The sequence below is a fragment of the Myxocyprinus asiaticus genome, chromosome 4 (genome assembly GCF_019703515.2).
Source record: "Myxocyprinus asiaticus isolate MX2 ecotype Aquarium Trade chromosome 4, UBuf_Myxa_2, whole genome shotgun sequence".
NCBI classification, from domain to species: Eukaryota; Metazoa; Chordata; class Actinopteri; order Cypriniformes; family Catostomidae; genus Myxocyprinus; species Myxocyprinus asiaticus.
Genome location: NC_059347.1, coordinates 6,899,611 through 6,915,709, shown reverse-complemented (window position 1 = coordinate 6,915,709; position 16,099 = coordinate 6,899,611). Strand labels below are relative to the sequence as shown.

The 16,099-nt window shown below is 41.2% G+C and overlaps 1 protein-coding gene across 6 annotated transcripts in view; it reads left to right on the top strand.

Annotated features, from left to right (window-relative positions):
* Positions 1-16,099, top strand: part of LOC127435485 (huntingtin-interacting protein 1-related protein-like) — an 85,362-nt gene that overhangs the window by 4,479 nt on the left and 64,784 nt on the right. For 5 of the 6 annotated variants that reach the window (XM_051689032.1, XM_051689058.1, XM_051689049.1 and 2 more), the window contains exons 2-3: positions 14,213-14,276; positions 14,922-15,064. In XM_051689032.1, the coding sequence (XP_051544992.1) occupies positions 14,213-14,276; positions 14,922-15,064 (207 nt within the window). Of the gene's footprint in view, positions 1-14,212; positions 14,277-14,921; positions 15,065-16,099 lie in introns of those variants that run through there. The other variant, XM_051689040.1, reaches the window with a different exon arrangement.

Sequence of the window (16,099 nt, the reverse complement as noted above, 5' to 3'; positions counted from 1 at the left end):
ACAGCCACCACCATTGTGTCATTGAGCAAGGCACTTAACTCCAGGTTGCTCCAGGGGAATTGTCCCTGTAATAAGTGCACTGTAAGTCGCTTTGGATAAAAGCGTCTGCCAAATGCATAAATGTAAACTTAAGAAGCTTTTGTCTTAAGATGGTTAACAAAAGCATTTGTCTTAAGATGGTTATTTATATCTTCAGCTTCAGTGTGTCAATAGGAAAAATACATTTTATACTCCCAAACATTTCTTTTACAAATAGAAAAGATTAGAATAGAAGAACAGGGAGCCCTGCAACAGATGGCATTGCCCCCACAGTGCCCCCCACTGAACATTGAGTCAGTCTGGGATTACAAGAAGAGAAAGAAGCAATTGAGACAGCCGAAATAGTTAGAAGAACTGTGGTGAATTCTCCAAGAAGCTTGGAACATCCTATCTGCCAACAACCAAGAAAAACTGTGTCCAGGTGTGCCTAGGAGAATTGGTGCTGTTTTGAAGGCAAAGGTGGTCACACCAAATATTGATTTAGCTTTTTTTATGTTTACTGGACTTTGTATGATGTTAATTGATAAATGAAAACTATTTATCGCATTACTTTTATCCTCACTATGCAAAATTTTTCACAAGTGCCTAAAACTTTTGCACAATACTGTATATATACACACACATATATGCACATGTACATATACGTACGCGTATCCGTGCACATACACACATATACGTACGTACGTGTACACATATGCATGCGTGCATGTCAGATGTATCGAGACAACGGCGGGTGGTGACATGAGTGATAGAGACAGGTGATACTGATAGGGGGATTAGCTGATTAGTGATTGATGAGCTTTCCTGATGTGGAAACGATTGACTTTGGTGTAGCTGTGATATGCGTCTGAGGACCAGCGACCGAGAGATTGAATTTGTTGTTTGTCCAGGATGCCAGATTGGAGGAGGACTGATTTGAGGTGCTTTTGGAACCAGAATCTTGAAGCTGCATGGTTATTATCATCGGCGAATAGCGGATCAAGAGGGGACTTAGATTGGTTAGGTTGTATGGGGGTGGACAAGTTGAAAATGTAAATCGAATGCCCCTTTTAACTTGATCTGCATTATTTATTGAAGAGTCTGATTGTTTCGTTTATCTATAATTTGCAGGTCTGAGAAGGTGGGATGAATGTTGGGATCAAACTGTGTATTGCCAGTGATTTCTGAGCAACGCAGAAAGCCGAAAAGGCTAGGATAAACATAGTGTTGAGCATGCAAGCTCTTTTCTGAATGGTAAATGTAGAGTAAGTGGGCCTCCTGCAGGAGCAGAGTTTAGAGTACTGTTGCTGCAGTGGACTGAGTATTTGGGGGCATGGTAAAGGGACTTCCATGGGAGCGCTGCGGTGTTTCCATTGCTGTAGATGCAAATCTATAAATTTATGGAACTTAAGATTTGAAAGTGCCTGTGGAGAAAATAGTAATAACTCTGTGTACACACATTTGGCATGGGCGGAGCACTGTTGCGGCAGTGTCAGGTGGGGCACTGTTGTTGCGGTATCAAGTAGGGCACAAATTACTTTATTTGATTTATCAACACCTGTAAGGGAAGCAAAGGTTAGTTTGTACTTACCTGTAGGGGGAGAAAATGGTTAGTTAGGAATACATACATTTATTACCTTTATATACAGTACGTCTGTAAGGGAAGCAAAAGGCTAGTTATGGAAAACATGTCCATTACTTTTATATGCAGCTTTGACGAAAGCAAAAGGTTAGTTTAGAATACAACTTTATTACGTTTGTCATGGCGGGGCACTACTGTGGCAGCATCAAAATGCGAAAGGGGTGGTGCTGTGGCATTATCGAGAGTATGTGAGTGATGCTTCGGCAGTATTGAGCGTGGGCAGGCACCGCGGCACATTGTCTGGTGGGGAACAGCAGCTGTAGTATCAAATGGGGCACACATGGTTTTATTACATTTATGCGCATCTGTAAGGAAACAAAAGTTATTTTGAAAGTTATATCAAGCGCTATTTATTATGTGTTGGGCTCGTTTTAACCGTGAGTGAAGGGAATGCCATGCGAAGGTTAATGGGAAATGCTAAAAGGCTCTTAATATTACTGCACCACCCCTATGCTTGAATGGGAGAGCTGGTATTTCATTCGAAAGGTAGAACCTGTGGCCCAAATTGCATAGGTTCACACTGCGTCTGAACGGAAGAGCCCACACTGCATTCGAATGGCAGGTGGCGCAGAGTAGAGAACCTTGCCGAATTGTGGTTTGTGATGTGTGTGTATATATACAGGTGCATCTCAATAAATTAGAATGTCGTGGAAAAGTTCATTTATTTCAGTAATTCAACTCAAATTGTGAAACTCGTGTATTAAATAAATTCAGTGCACACAGACTGAAGTAGTTTAAGTCTTTGGTTCTTTTAATTGTGATGATTTTGGCTCACATTTAACAAAAACCCACCAATTCACTATCTCAAAAAATTAGAATACATCATAAGACCAATAAAAAAAACATTTTTAGTGAATTGTTGGCCTTCTGGAAAGTATGTTAATTTACTGTATATGTACTTCATACTTGGTAGGGGCTCCTTTTGCTTTAATTACTGCCTCAATTCAGCGTGGCATGGAGGTGATCAGTTTGTGGCACTGCTGAGGTGGTATGGAAGCCCAGGTTTCTTTGACAGTGGCCTTCAGCTCATCTGCATTTTTTTGGTCTCTTGTTTCTCATTTTCCTCTTGACAATACCCCATAGATTCTCTATGGGGTTCAGGGCTGGTGAGTTTGTTGGTCAGTCAAGCACACCAACACCATGGTCATTTAACCAACTTCTGGTGCATTTGGCAGTGTGGGCAGGTACCAAATCCTGCTGGAAAATGAAATCAGCATCTTTAAAAAGCTGGTCAGTAGAAGGAAGCATGAAGTGCTCCAAAATTTCTTGGTAAACAGGTGCAGTGACTTTGGTTTTCAAAAAACACAATGGACCAACACCAGCAGATGACATTGCACCCCAAATCATCACAGACTGTGGAAACTTAACACTGGACTTCAAGCAACTTGGGCTATGAGCTTCTCCACCATTCCTCCAGACTCTAGGACCTTGGTTTCCAAATGAAATACAAAACTTGCTCTCATCTGAAAAGAGGACTTTGGAACACTGGGCAACAGTCCAGTCCTTCTTCTCCTTAGCCCAGGTAAGACGCCTCTGACGTTGTCTGTGGTTCAGGAGTGGCTTAACAAGAGGAATACGACAACTGTAGCCAAATTCCTTGACATGTCTGTGTGTGGTGGCTCTTGATGCCTTGACCCCAACCTCAGTCCATTCCTTGTGAAGTTCACCCAAATTCTTGAATCAATTTTGCTTGACAATCATAAGGCTGCGGTTCTCTCAGTTGGTTGTGCATCTTTTTCTTCCACACTTTTTCCTTCCACTCAACTTTCTGTTAACATGCTTGGATACAGCACTCTGTGAACAGCCAGCTTCTTTGGCAATGAATGTTTGTGGCTTACCCTCCTTGTGAAGGGTGTCAATGATTGTCTTCTGGACAACTGTCAGATCAGCAGTCTTCCCCATGATTGTGTAGCCTAGTGAACCAAACTGAGAGACCATTTTGAAGGCTCAGGAAACCTTTGCAGGTGTTTTGAGTTGATTAGCTGATTGGCATGTCACTATATTCTAATTTTTTGAGATAGTGAATTGGTGGGTTTCTGTTAAATGTGAGCCAAAATCATCACAATTAAAAGAACCAAAGACTTAAACTACTTCAGTCTGTGTGCACTGAATTTATTTAATACACGAGTTTCACAATTTGAGTTGAATTACTGAAATAAATGAACTTTTCCACGACATTCTAATTTATTGAGATGCACCTGTATATATATATATATATATATATATATATATATATATATATATATATATATATATATATATATATATATATATATACCCCTAGACTTTGAATGAGGAAAACAGGCCCATTAATGCGGTGCTTGGACAATGCATTTGCGCCATTTGCAGGAATGACGCCGCAGTTTTTGCGCTACTTTGCTATGTTGGGGGAGTTTTTCATATGACAGCCCATTTGTGCTGCTTAGGGATGTTTTGAGCCAATGGTAGGAGCATCGCAGTTGTGCTTTCTAGAAACGTAAATGTTTGCCATCTTTGGCTCCTTGGAATGTAACTGTGAAGTATTGGAATGATACCTAGATATTGAAAGCAAGAGGAAAACCTGTGAACAATCCCATGGAAGGGATTTTAGACTGGCCCTCATAGAGACCTGCTGGAAGTAGTATTGGTGAAACCGTTGTGGATGGTGCAATTTCAGGCATTTCTGTTGAAACGACAAAATATTCATATTTAGGTGAAACGTATACACATTGCACAACCCTAAGAAATCTGTGAAAAGTTAGATCCATGGCCACTGGAGTGTGGGCTGCACTTGCACCGGTAGAGGGGTAACCTCAGGCTGCTAATGCTTATTTGAGGGGAAAACATTAGTACTGCTAATGCTTAATAGAGGGAAAAGCATGCAGTCGACATTTCGGGGACATGAGTCTAGAGAGAAGAGAAAATAAATATTAGTAACATTTAGAAACAATGTGAACAGCAGCATAAATGATCTAGGAATAAAGAGAGTTATAGCTCTGCAATGCATATGGAAATGCAGGAGAAATGTGCTGGGAAATACATCTCAATAAACGATGTGAAAAAACAGCAGAAAATGATCTGAGAAATAAAAGAGCTTTGGCTCTTTACTGCATACTGATATGCAGGAGAAAAGGACTTGCAATCATTATTGAAGGATTCACTTGTGGTCATTCACTCCTTAGGAGAACGACTGCCACCTGCTGTACAATATACATCTTGCATAGGAAATGCATCGCATAGCAATAGGTGTGAACAGCATTATTATGGATTGATTTTACTTTTGTGAAGCATTTGTCCTGATGGGATGAGGGAAAGTCATGTTATAGTGTAGAGATGAGTGGAAGTTTGTAGCAGCGCTTGCTTCGTGTTATCGGGGCTGCGCGGCAGGACAAGCTCAAATGCTGAGAGGAGGCAAGACACGATGCAGGATGATTATGAATGAGTTGGGGCACGGCGCATGATCCGCCTCTTGTGAAGCTGAATTCGGCTCATGTCTGTTCAGACAGAGGCTGTGTATAACTGCAGTGTGCTGTGGAATGGTCAGAGCGAGTGTTGTGCGGCAGCGAGCTTGTGCTAAAATGTCTGCGTTGGTTTGGAAAGAAGTTGTAATTAGAGTATCGGTCATTTGGAAAGAATGGAATAAATCACGCTCTGAAGAGAACTTTGGAGGGAGAAACAATCGTGATATTCATGTTAGAAGATGACGAACAATCGCTGGATAGAGCACGGCCTAAATGAGCTGTGTGGTGAGGTAATGAGGCTGACTGGTATCACCTGTGTGGAAGAACCAGATTAAAAAAATGCTGGGGGGGTTGAAATGGTGTTTGGATTGAATAGTTAATCCTTGTTTCTCCCGCTTTCGAATAAAAAAGGCACTGTAATGGAACTCGAATGGCATGAAGCCAGAACGGCGCCCATTGACGGAGGCAGCTCACGAGATGGACCGTTCTGGGTGGAAAGTTTATATAACATATGAGCAGTCGTGGAGAGCTGTTTCACATGTGTACAGAGCAGCCAGTTTGTGAAGCAGCTTCACGCTATAAACTGCTTCAGCAAATGGAGCATAGAAAGAAAGACAGAGTAAAAAATATAACACTTAGGGTGGGTTGCACCATCAAGGATTAATCTTAAATTTAGATTAAATCAAGGTTTATCTGATTATTTTGTTGCACCAAACTTTAAACCTTGTTTAAAAATAATCAAGTTTAAATTTTAACCATTGATTTAATCCTGATTTAAATTTTACAGTAAATCTGAATTAACTTTAATCCTGTTGCTCCAATAATTTAAACTCTTATTTAAATCTCAGTTAGGGATTAACTTTAAACTTGCAGTTGAGGTGGTTTAAATAAAAAAAACTTACCTACAATTAAACATGAATGACTAGGTAAATGAACAATGGATGTACTGTTAGCCCTCTGAGAGATGTTTATCATATTATTTATGTTTATTATGATCCAAAATGTTGGGCCGTTGGCCGCAATATGTGCTTTCAAATTCGGTGTGCGAGTGTGGCGGCTCGTCTCGGTGGTGGCGTGATTACCTGCTTCTCCATCCATTACATGCGGAGACACTGGACAGAGATGGGTCTCTCAAGGAGAAGTAAAGTGTAATTTCGGCATTTAACGAGAATGGTTACAAGTGACAGGTGATCATTATTGCTCCTCTCCAATACTCTTTTCAGTCGGCAGCATGGGCTGTTCATTTCTGGCCACAATAGTGGCGCTAATGAGGGGAGGCGGTCGATCCGAGACCCATGTGGTCCTTTTTTCTTAAATTAATCTACAGCTAAATTCAGAATCCATCATGGCAGACAAAATTAATTGCAGGTGACCATTTTAATCACAGGTGTAAGGGGGAAGTCACCCACTGGTCCAAGGACGGTATCCAATGGCAATCCAAATACATTCAAACAATCCAATTAAAATAACCAAGCATAATAATATAATTAAAGTTGCATTCCATTCAAACATTTACCAAACATAAGAAATACAAATTGCAATTACCTGGTAGAGAAAAATCTACACACAATGTTTACTGTATGGATCTTCTTGCTACAGAGAGACCTTGATAAATATAAACTATATGCAGCGGTACAGCATGGGAGATCTGGCTTACAGATTCCTTCAAACATTTATCAATAATAAGAAATACCTGGTAGAGAAATACTACATACAAATGGCAAAGCATGGGAGATCTGGCTTACAGATTCCCCGAGCTTCTCTGCCATCCATCCTTAAGTACCAAACGATTCTATTGTTGTTTCAGATGTGTTTTTGATGTTATTTAGGATTTGGTTTACAATTTAGGGAGTTGTAAGTCGACCTTTGATTGAGTAGGTTGTTTGGTGTTTACAAAGAATACACCTAATCTGCATACAGCATCTGGTCTCTGTGTGAGACTTGGGAGGGGCATGCCCCATATAGAATACTGTATTTTACTAAGTTCTTAAATCTTACTTGTGATTTGACTTTGCTGAAAGGGAATGAGACCATTTTACCAGTTGCACTGAGACCTCTTGAATGATACCAAACATGTATGATCAGAAAACCTTTTAAACTTAGTTTTTAGTATCCTTAAAGTGACCTGAGGTGAGAGATAGAGAGCAGATGTGAGTGTGATTTGAGTTTTATGGTCCCCAATCAGTAGGGTGTGTTTTCTCAGGTGGAGATGCTCCTCTGTGTGAGAGTTTTATGACGTTGGTTCTCGCAGAATTCTTTGACTTTCCCGGAAGTGATGCAAACAATTCTTGTGACAGTCTTACACAAGTTAAAAGTTGAATCTCTGATTTGTTAAGCCATATTTAAAATTAAGTGGTGCAACACAACTCAAATTATAATAAAACTGGGATCAACAAACCCTGGAATAGCTCTAAACTCTGCTTAATTTAATCCTTATTGGTGCTACCCACCCTTAACGTGGTTGTCGTCAATACTGCAAAAAAAAAAAAAAAAAAATAGCTGCTGTGGCAGCTTTTGTAGAATAACGAGATTGTTTGGATGGAAGAGCTGTTCTGATGAAGGCTAATGCTTTGCAGCGAAAATGCATCCGATGATCCGACTGCCTTGGTCTGTTCGTGGGCAATGGGCATTGCTGAATGCCGGAAAGACTGTCATGTCAGGAGAGTTGTCACAGGAAGCAGGCAAGCAGCGGCTTATATACTCCTACTCGCAGGCTGTAATTTGTCAGATTAAAATTAACATGCCTCCTGAAACTCTGTTAATTAACTCCATATAAAACACCTTTTGGAGTGTAACTCCAGAAATATTAAATAGATTCTGGTTCAGAAAAAAACATTCCTTTTTTTAATTTTAAGACCCTTTATGGTTTAATCCCAGAGTATTGGGGCTCCATTATTTTCCTCTACAAAATAATGGATTACTTATTGATAAATATTAGTAAATATTAATCCATGACATTTAATATGTTGGCTTTTATCATCATCTATGATTATCTTTCTTCAGAAAAAGTTTGAATAAAAAAGAAATTTTCAGCCAGAGAAGTTTCTGAAATTTGGTTGATTTGACACAGAATAACCCTTTTACAAAACTGTGACAATGGCTAGATAGGACACAAATGTTCAGTAGTTACATTTATTAATGATACTAATAATCAAAATAAATACTTTTTTGCCAAGTAATACAATTAAATTAGCTTCATTATCATATCATATCATATCATATATCATATCATTAGCTTAACTGTAGACTGTTTATGATTGCTAAGCAATGTAGCAACTTGGTGCATTAATATTTAGGGTCAGAACTATGTTTTACTATTAGTTTTTATACCTTCAAATGGTCCAGTGATGATAAAATCCTTAAGTAGTGCTCTTTGAGTGCCAAATTCTAAGACATTCAAAACAGAAAGGCTCAAAGCAGCTTACTCTTCATAATAAGAATTTAAAAAGAGTCTAGGCACAAGACATTCTTTGGAAAATCCCAAACCAGGAAAAATTAAAATGTGGGAAAAACTTAAGGCTACTGTATGCAGTGTTAAGTTGGCAGTGTTCTTGCCCCTTAGTTTCACATGGTTATCCTTTCTCATTCAGGGTGTGACATACCTTTCAGTGAGAACAAGAAGGACATACCCAGTCCACCTCAGGCTTCCCTCAATGTTTGATCTGCCTGCTGTTATTCTCTATTTGGTGACAGAAAAAGACAGATGTGAAAACAGGTATACACACAAAATGTGAAACAGGTATACACAGTGAAACAAGAAACTTTTTCAACTTAATATTTCTGCTCTTTCATATTGGCCAAATGTGGCAATATTTCTATAGGAAAGCAAATTCTCTATTGATTCTCTAGAGCTTTGGCTCTGTACTGAAGACTGATATGCAGGAGAAAAGGACTTGCAATCATTATTGAAGGATTCACTTGTGGTCATCTTGTACAATATACGTCTTGCATAATTCTACTGATTAATATTCTCTGATCTCTGAACGAACATTGAAGGAATCAGTGATCTGTTTTAAAGAATCAGTTGCTTGTTTGTTACAGTTGTAGTGTGGAGTTAATATTGGCTCTCAGGTAGTGATTTGTTGCATTTTTGTGTTAGATCCTTTTTAACCAACATTTTCACTGAAAAAAAAATGTATATGTATATAAATGATTTTAAATTAGATTTATAATTTTTGTCACATGGTTGTTGTTTTTTGGTCAGTATTAAGCCAACATTAGTGTGCAAGAAAAAGAATCTCAGAAAGTTTTGAAATAATAAGACAGTCATACTTCTTAAAATAAACTCAAAATGAAGGACATTTGGACACTTTCTTGTTGTCAAACTTTAGTGAAACATGCCCACAGCTAATGCAATGAACTACACCTGTGGTTTCTCTGCTAGGGCATGTGTGAACAGACTTCACACATCCACTGAAAATCAGCTTGACACCAGTTGCTGAAAAGTCATTGGAATATTGCTCTGAAAAGTGAAGTTAGTTCTAACATAAGTCTAAAAGCTACATGTGTGCAGCTAATTAATTTGCATTTAATATACTATATATCTGTGTTTGTGATAATGTAGTATTTGTTGGTATTTGGTGTTCAGTTTTGTAAGATATATATTTAGCAGTAACTAAGTAGCTCCAGGAGCCTTTTCCACCAACCTTCAGCACTGGTTTTGAACAGAGTGGCAGTCTGTTGAATTAAAGGTGCACTTAGCAGTTCCTGAGAAACACTGTTGATATTCAAACTCAACTGCCAAAACAAACACACCCCTCCCTTCAGTGCTCCTTTGGAAGCTCCGCCCTCCAAATTCATGCACGCGAGATGGTTTTACGCACACCAACTCCAGACACTCACAACTCTCCTGCTACTAAATCTAACATCACAACAACAGCATATATGGGTTCTGTGAAACATAAAATTTATGTTACCCACCTATCGAGAAGAAAAAGAGCAACTTCTGCATCTGTCTTCAAGCCTTTTACCTCTCGGAGGTCTCTCCACCGCTGAAAAGCCTCGCCGATGTTGACGCGGCCCTTGACTTATCATAATCCTTCCTTTTTAGTTTATATTCGTCTGACCTTTTTCTCTTGGTCTGTTTCTCAGCCATTTGTCCTCCTTGGAGTTTAGAAAGTTTGCATCAGCCAGATTTGCCTTTGCTCTTCTTATGAATTTCCCTCTCGCTCTGCCCCCACCCCCCATCCTGTGCACGCGCAAGAACCACCCCCTGTTGCTGATTGGCTGGAGTAGTGTTGTGTGGATCGATCTGTTCCACTTTGTTTTTGTCCCATTTACAGAGTCAGGGCTGTGTACAAAATGTAGATTTATTCAGCCCACCCACAGAATGGACAGCTAGCAGACTGTGAGGAGATATTTGTAGAATTTGACAAAAAGTGTATTGGATTAGAATTACTGAGTGCACCTTTAAGCTGATAAAGACCAACAGTATAGATACAGTATGTTCCACATTTCACAGCTACGCTTGCTCTTTCACATCAGTCTAGAGGCGGTGGTCAGTGGATATCCAGGGCTTAAGCCAGAGACATCCATGTATGCATCATAATCCATGGGATACACTTTAAAATATGTGTTTAAAAGTTACATCGGCAAAGAGTCAATTTTTAAATGAAGTAAATCTTTCAATATCTTTAAAGAATACAAAAAAATTAAAATAAAAAATAACATTTATGCCAGAGCATAAAATGAGTTTGAAAACTTTTCAGATCTACCAACTGCTTTATTTCACCACTTCAGACAATCATCCACAATCCTCCTTAATGCTATTATAATTTGTAATCAAACTCATTGAACACTTAGGCTATATGTTTAAAGGGGTCAAGACATGAGGAATTTCCTTGATATTTTGACATATAAGACAGGGCTCTTCAGTTACTTTCTTGTGGGGGCCAGATTATCCAAATGAAAATTTGACAGGGGCAAAACATTTTTCTGTATTTATCTTTGCAAGCACTTTTATCGTAAGTAACGTGAACATAAAAAACCAAATAAATAAATAAACATCATTAATACTGTGTGTTTTAACATTAAAATATTCAGGGGTATTCAATTAACATTTTTAAGGTCTGGCCATGAGTTCCTTCTTAAAGGTGCACTCAGTAATTGTTCCCTATCTGTCACTCACTCAACGTTGTGTCGATGTAGTGACACTAGGGGTCACTCTTGGGAGCCCGAGACACCTCTGGTCTTTGATAAAAGGTCAATGAAAATTGGCGAGTGGTATTTGCATGCCACTCCCCCGAACATACGGGTATAAAAGGAGCTGGTATGCAACCACTCATTCAGATTTTATCTTTGGAGCTGAACGGTCATGCTCATTGAGCTGAATATCACTGTTCATTCACCTCTGCTGGATCTGACGGCGCATTTCAGCGGCTTCTCCCTCCTCTGCACTGGTACACTGCAGAGAACGCCCCTGGGTGCTTCAGCAGAAAAACTAGAGAGTATATTTTCTGAAAGAGCATTTTTCCCCTCTAAAAGAGTATATATTTCTCTAAAAGAGCGCATACACGGAAAGTCTTTATAAAGACACGTCTTTTCAAAGATGCCTTTCCGATTGTGTATTATTCCTGGTTGCGGTCGTTATCTCTCAACTTTGGATGGTCATGATCGCTGTCTTTCATGTCTGGGCGCGACCCACACGGAAGCAGCATTTGTGAATGGTTCATGTTCTCATTCAGGCTGTTCCGGGGGTGATCACAAGGAGCCAGGTGCTTCGATGTCCCTAGACTCAGCACGGCCAAGACGTGCTGTGGCACCTCGCGCTTCGCCCCACCGCGAGGCCCCACCTGCCGGTACGTCCGACGACGTTGTCCCCTTGGTCCCCCTCACACGGAATTTGGATGCGTGGCTCACGCTTTCCAATCCGTCGCGGTGGCTGAATCGGACCGTCCGACTCGGCTACGCGATTCAGTTCACCAGGCGCCCTCCCAGGTTCAGCGGTATTCACTTCACCTTGGTAAAGGGCGAAAACGCCGCCACCCTGCGCGCGGAGATCGCTACCCTCCTATGGAAGGACGCGATAGAACCTGTCCCTCCAGCCGAGATGAAGAAAGGGTTTTACAGCCCCTACTTCATCGTACTGAAAAAAGGCGGTGGGTTGCAGCCAATCTTGGACCTGCGAGTACTGAACCAGGCCTTACACAGACTCCCGTTCAAGATGCTGACACAAAGACGCATTCTGGCGAGCATCCGGCATCAAGATTGGTTCGCGGCGGTAGACCTGAAGGACGTGTACTTCCACGTCTCGATCCTTCCTCGACACAGACCCTTCCTGCGGTTTGCGTTCGAGTGTCAGGAATATCAGTACAAAGTCCTCCCTTTCGGCCTGTCCCTGTCTCCTCGCATCCTCACGAAGGTCGCAGAGGCAGCCCTTGCCCCACTAAGGGAGGTGGACATTTGCATTCTTAACTATCTCGACAACTGGCTAATCTTAGCTCACTATCGGGACATGTTGTTAGCACACAGGGACTTGGTGCTCTCACACCTCAGCCAACTAGGACTTCGGGTCAACTGGGAAAATAGCAAGCTCCTCCAGTTCAGAGCATCTCTTTTCTCGGTTTGGAGTTGGACTCAGTCTCTTTGACAGCGCGCCTCACGAACGAGCATGCCCAGGACATGCCGCCCCCGGTAGGGCTACGAGCCCATTCTACCAGGGGTGTAGCGGCTTCCTGGGCCCTGGCCAGAGGTGCCTCTCTAACAGACATTTGCAGAGCAGCGGGCAGGGCAACACCCAACACCTTTGCAAGTTTCTACAACCTCCGGGTGGAACCGGTTTCGTCCCAGGTAGTGGCACGCAACACAAGCGGATAAGCCCGGGATAGCCGGCCGGATGTATCGCTTGCACATAGCGCCTTCCTCCTCCTTTTGAGCTGAAGACGTGCGCCATTAATTCCCAGTAGTGTTCACAAGTTTGTTCCCTGGTTAACTTCCTCCGAGCCCTGTGGCAGTCGAGTTTTCGGAGAGATTCGCTGCCGGCCCAGTACACATGCTAACTAAGAGTCCTGTTCTGGGGTAGGTGCTCCGCATGTGGCGGTTCCCTGTAAGGCTAACCCCATGCGATATATCTTCCTCTAATTCGTTTCCCTGTTGGCAAACTGCATTTTCCTTGGGCAGAGCCCCTCTACCCCAGTCTCTATGTTTGTAGTAACTCCTCCCCCATTGGGCAGGATCTACCTTGAAGACTCTCCACATGGTTGGAAAGACCATGTGACGTATCCTTCCACTTAAATATCCCCCCCTCTCTTTGGGCGAGGTGTGGTCTCCGCTGTGTCTTCCCCTTGGGAGGGACACCCCCCGACTAGACCTGGCGGCCCAGTCGGATAATCCCCCTTCTTTTTTAGGGAGTGGAAAAAAGAAAAGGGGAAAAGAGGCCACGACTGGGTTAAACCTGTCTCTATCTCTTGGGTAGTCGACTTGTCTCCAAAAAGGGCCGTTCGACACTCATAACTGTGTTGGGGGAGGTTACGTGTGGACCTGGTGTGCTGGCTATGAGGTACACAGTAGTCTGCCCACCACACACCGCCAGTTCACGTAACACAGTTCAGCCAATTGTGGCGTTTCGTATAGGGACCCCTAGTGTCACTACATCGACACAACGTCGAGTGAGTGACAGATAGGGAATGTCATGGTTACTTGTGTAACCTCAGTTCCCTGATGGAGGGAACGAGATGTTGTGTCCCTCCTGTCACAACACTGAACTACCTGCTGAAATGGCCGGACCCCAGCATAAAACCTGAATGAGTGGTTGCATACCAGCTCCTTTTATACCCGTATGTCCGGGGGAGTGGCATGCAAATACCACTTGCCAATTTTCATTGGCCTTTTATCAAAGACCAGAGGTGTCTCGGGCTCCCAAGAGTGACCCCTAGTGTCACTACATCGACACAACGTCTCGTCCCTCCATCAGGGAACGGAGGTTACACAAGTAACCATGACGTTCTCAATTCCTAACCCTACCTGTTGCAGACACTTTCTCTCTATTACAAGCTGGTCATTTAACATAGCAGACATGTAATCAGCATTAGCACACAAAACATGACAAATACCAAAACATTGTTTTGCCTAGTAATTATTTTTTTTTCTTTCTCTCTTGTCTTTTTCACCATAGCTCAGCAGTATCAGTAAGGCCATCAACTCCACAGAGACACCCCTGAAGGAAAAACATGCACGCAGTATCCTCAATTCCACCAGACATCCATTTACTTATTTATTTTTGTTTAATTTAATTTAAATGTTCTTATTCATATTAAACTCTGTAACCTGTTTTCATTTAAAATAAAGAATTTGCTCTAAGGTTGCAGGCATAAAGCATCACAGTCTGGTGTCTCAAAGCACCAAAGTGAAGAATAAGAGCAGTGCTGGTCAGTGTCTGTGTTAATTAATTATTATGAAAGTGAGAGTATGGAAATTTTCCATGTTTCTCAAATATTTTAAGGCAGAAACAAGTCTTGAACCTTCCAAAAATCTCACAGGAGATGAAGTCTTAGAGAAATCGATCCTTCACTAAGCCTTACTGATCAATCCTGTCTGTTTGGATAGTTTTGAATGAAAATGTACAGAAATTTAACCTAACTTAACAATTTCTTTAAAAAAAAAAATGCATTGTAATGTCACATTTCAATCCATCCCATGTAAGAATAACATCTATTCCATTTTTACCAATTTATGAGCACATTTGTCTGAAAATCACACTGTTCTATCTCCGATTCATTCTTGTTAGATGTTATAAATAAACAATGGGGGAGTTTGAGGGAATTTGCAGGTGAATGTGATATGTTCAATAGTTTTTGACATCTTTTCCTTAGTGCCATTTTCAGGAATTATTTTGGGAACGCACAGAGAGAAGGGGGCTTACACCTTCTGGTCATATGCTATCGGCCTGCCATTACCAAGCAGTGCCATCCTCAGCTGGAAGTTTTGCCATGTATTGCACAAAATCCTTCGAGATGGCCACCGCAATGTAAGCATGCTACATTTTACATCTCTCTTTGTAGTTAGTTTTCTGGTATATTTAGTTTTTATTTAGTTTTAGTACTCTTAAGGACTGCCAAGTTAACACATTGACTGAGAATCTTTAAACTTATTTAACATGTAAATTTTTTTAACACATTTAATACATTTCCATAATATCACAATATTATTGATTCATTCTGTTCTCTGTAGGTCCTCTGAAATAGAGAATTAGTTGGTAACCATATAAATACAGCTGAATTCAGAAGTTTACATAAACCTTAGCCAAATACATTTAAAGTCAGTTTTTCACAATTCCTGACATTTAATTGTAGAAAACATTCCCTGTCTTAGGTCAGTTAGGATCACTACTTTATTTTAAGAATGTGAAATATCGGGGGTTCACGTGACGCCATGCGAGTACGTCATACAGACGTGTGATTGACGAGCTCTGCGAACTTTGCTAGTTTTTTAATTATTTTCATGTTGTTATCCGGTGAGATTCGATACACCCAATTACATACTTGCTCTTTGAGGTAAATATGGCAAAGAAGTCAAAATTCTCAGACTCTGGAGACATTAAAAGACACTTACGTGTTCAAGCTGAGGCCTCTGACGGGACTGCGGACCGGAGACATGATTTGGACGGCACGTCGGGAGAAGATATTCAGCGTCAGTTGTCCAACATGTCGGTGATGTTGACGAAGGTTCTTGCTGACTTGGAGGATCTCGCTGTAATACATCGATCAATTACGGCGATGGAAACAAAATTCTCTGAGTTGTTTACAAGAGTGACAGAAGTTGAAAAACGAATCGATTATCTTGAGTCATTGGAAAGGGAATTATCCGCTAATCCGCCCGCGTCCAAAACAGATTTGGAATTAATTTCGGAAAAACTGGAATATTTCGTAAATATGAGCCGAAGGAATAACGTACGAATTGTTGGAATTCCTGAGCATGAAGAGGGCAAAGATATGGTGAAATTCCTGGACGAGTTTTTCCCGAGTCTGCTCGACATAACAGGCCACAAGCTGGAAAGCTCTGA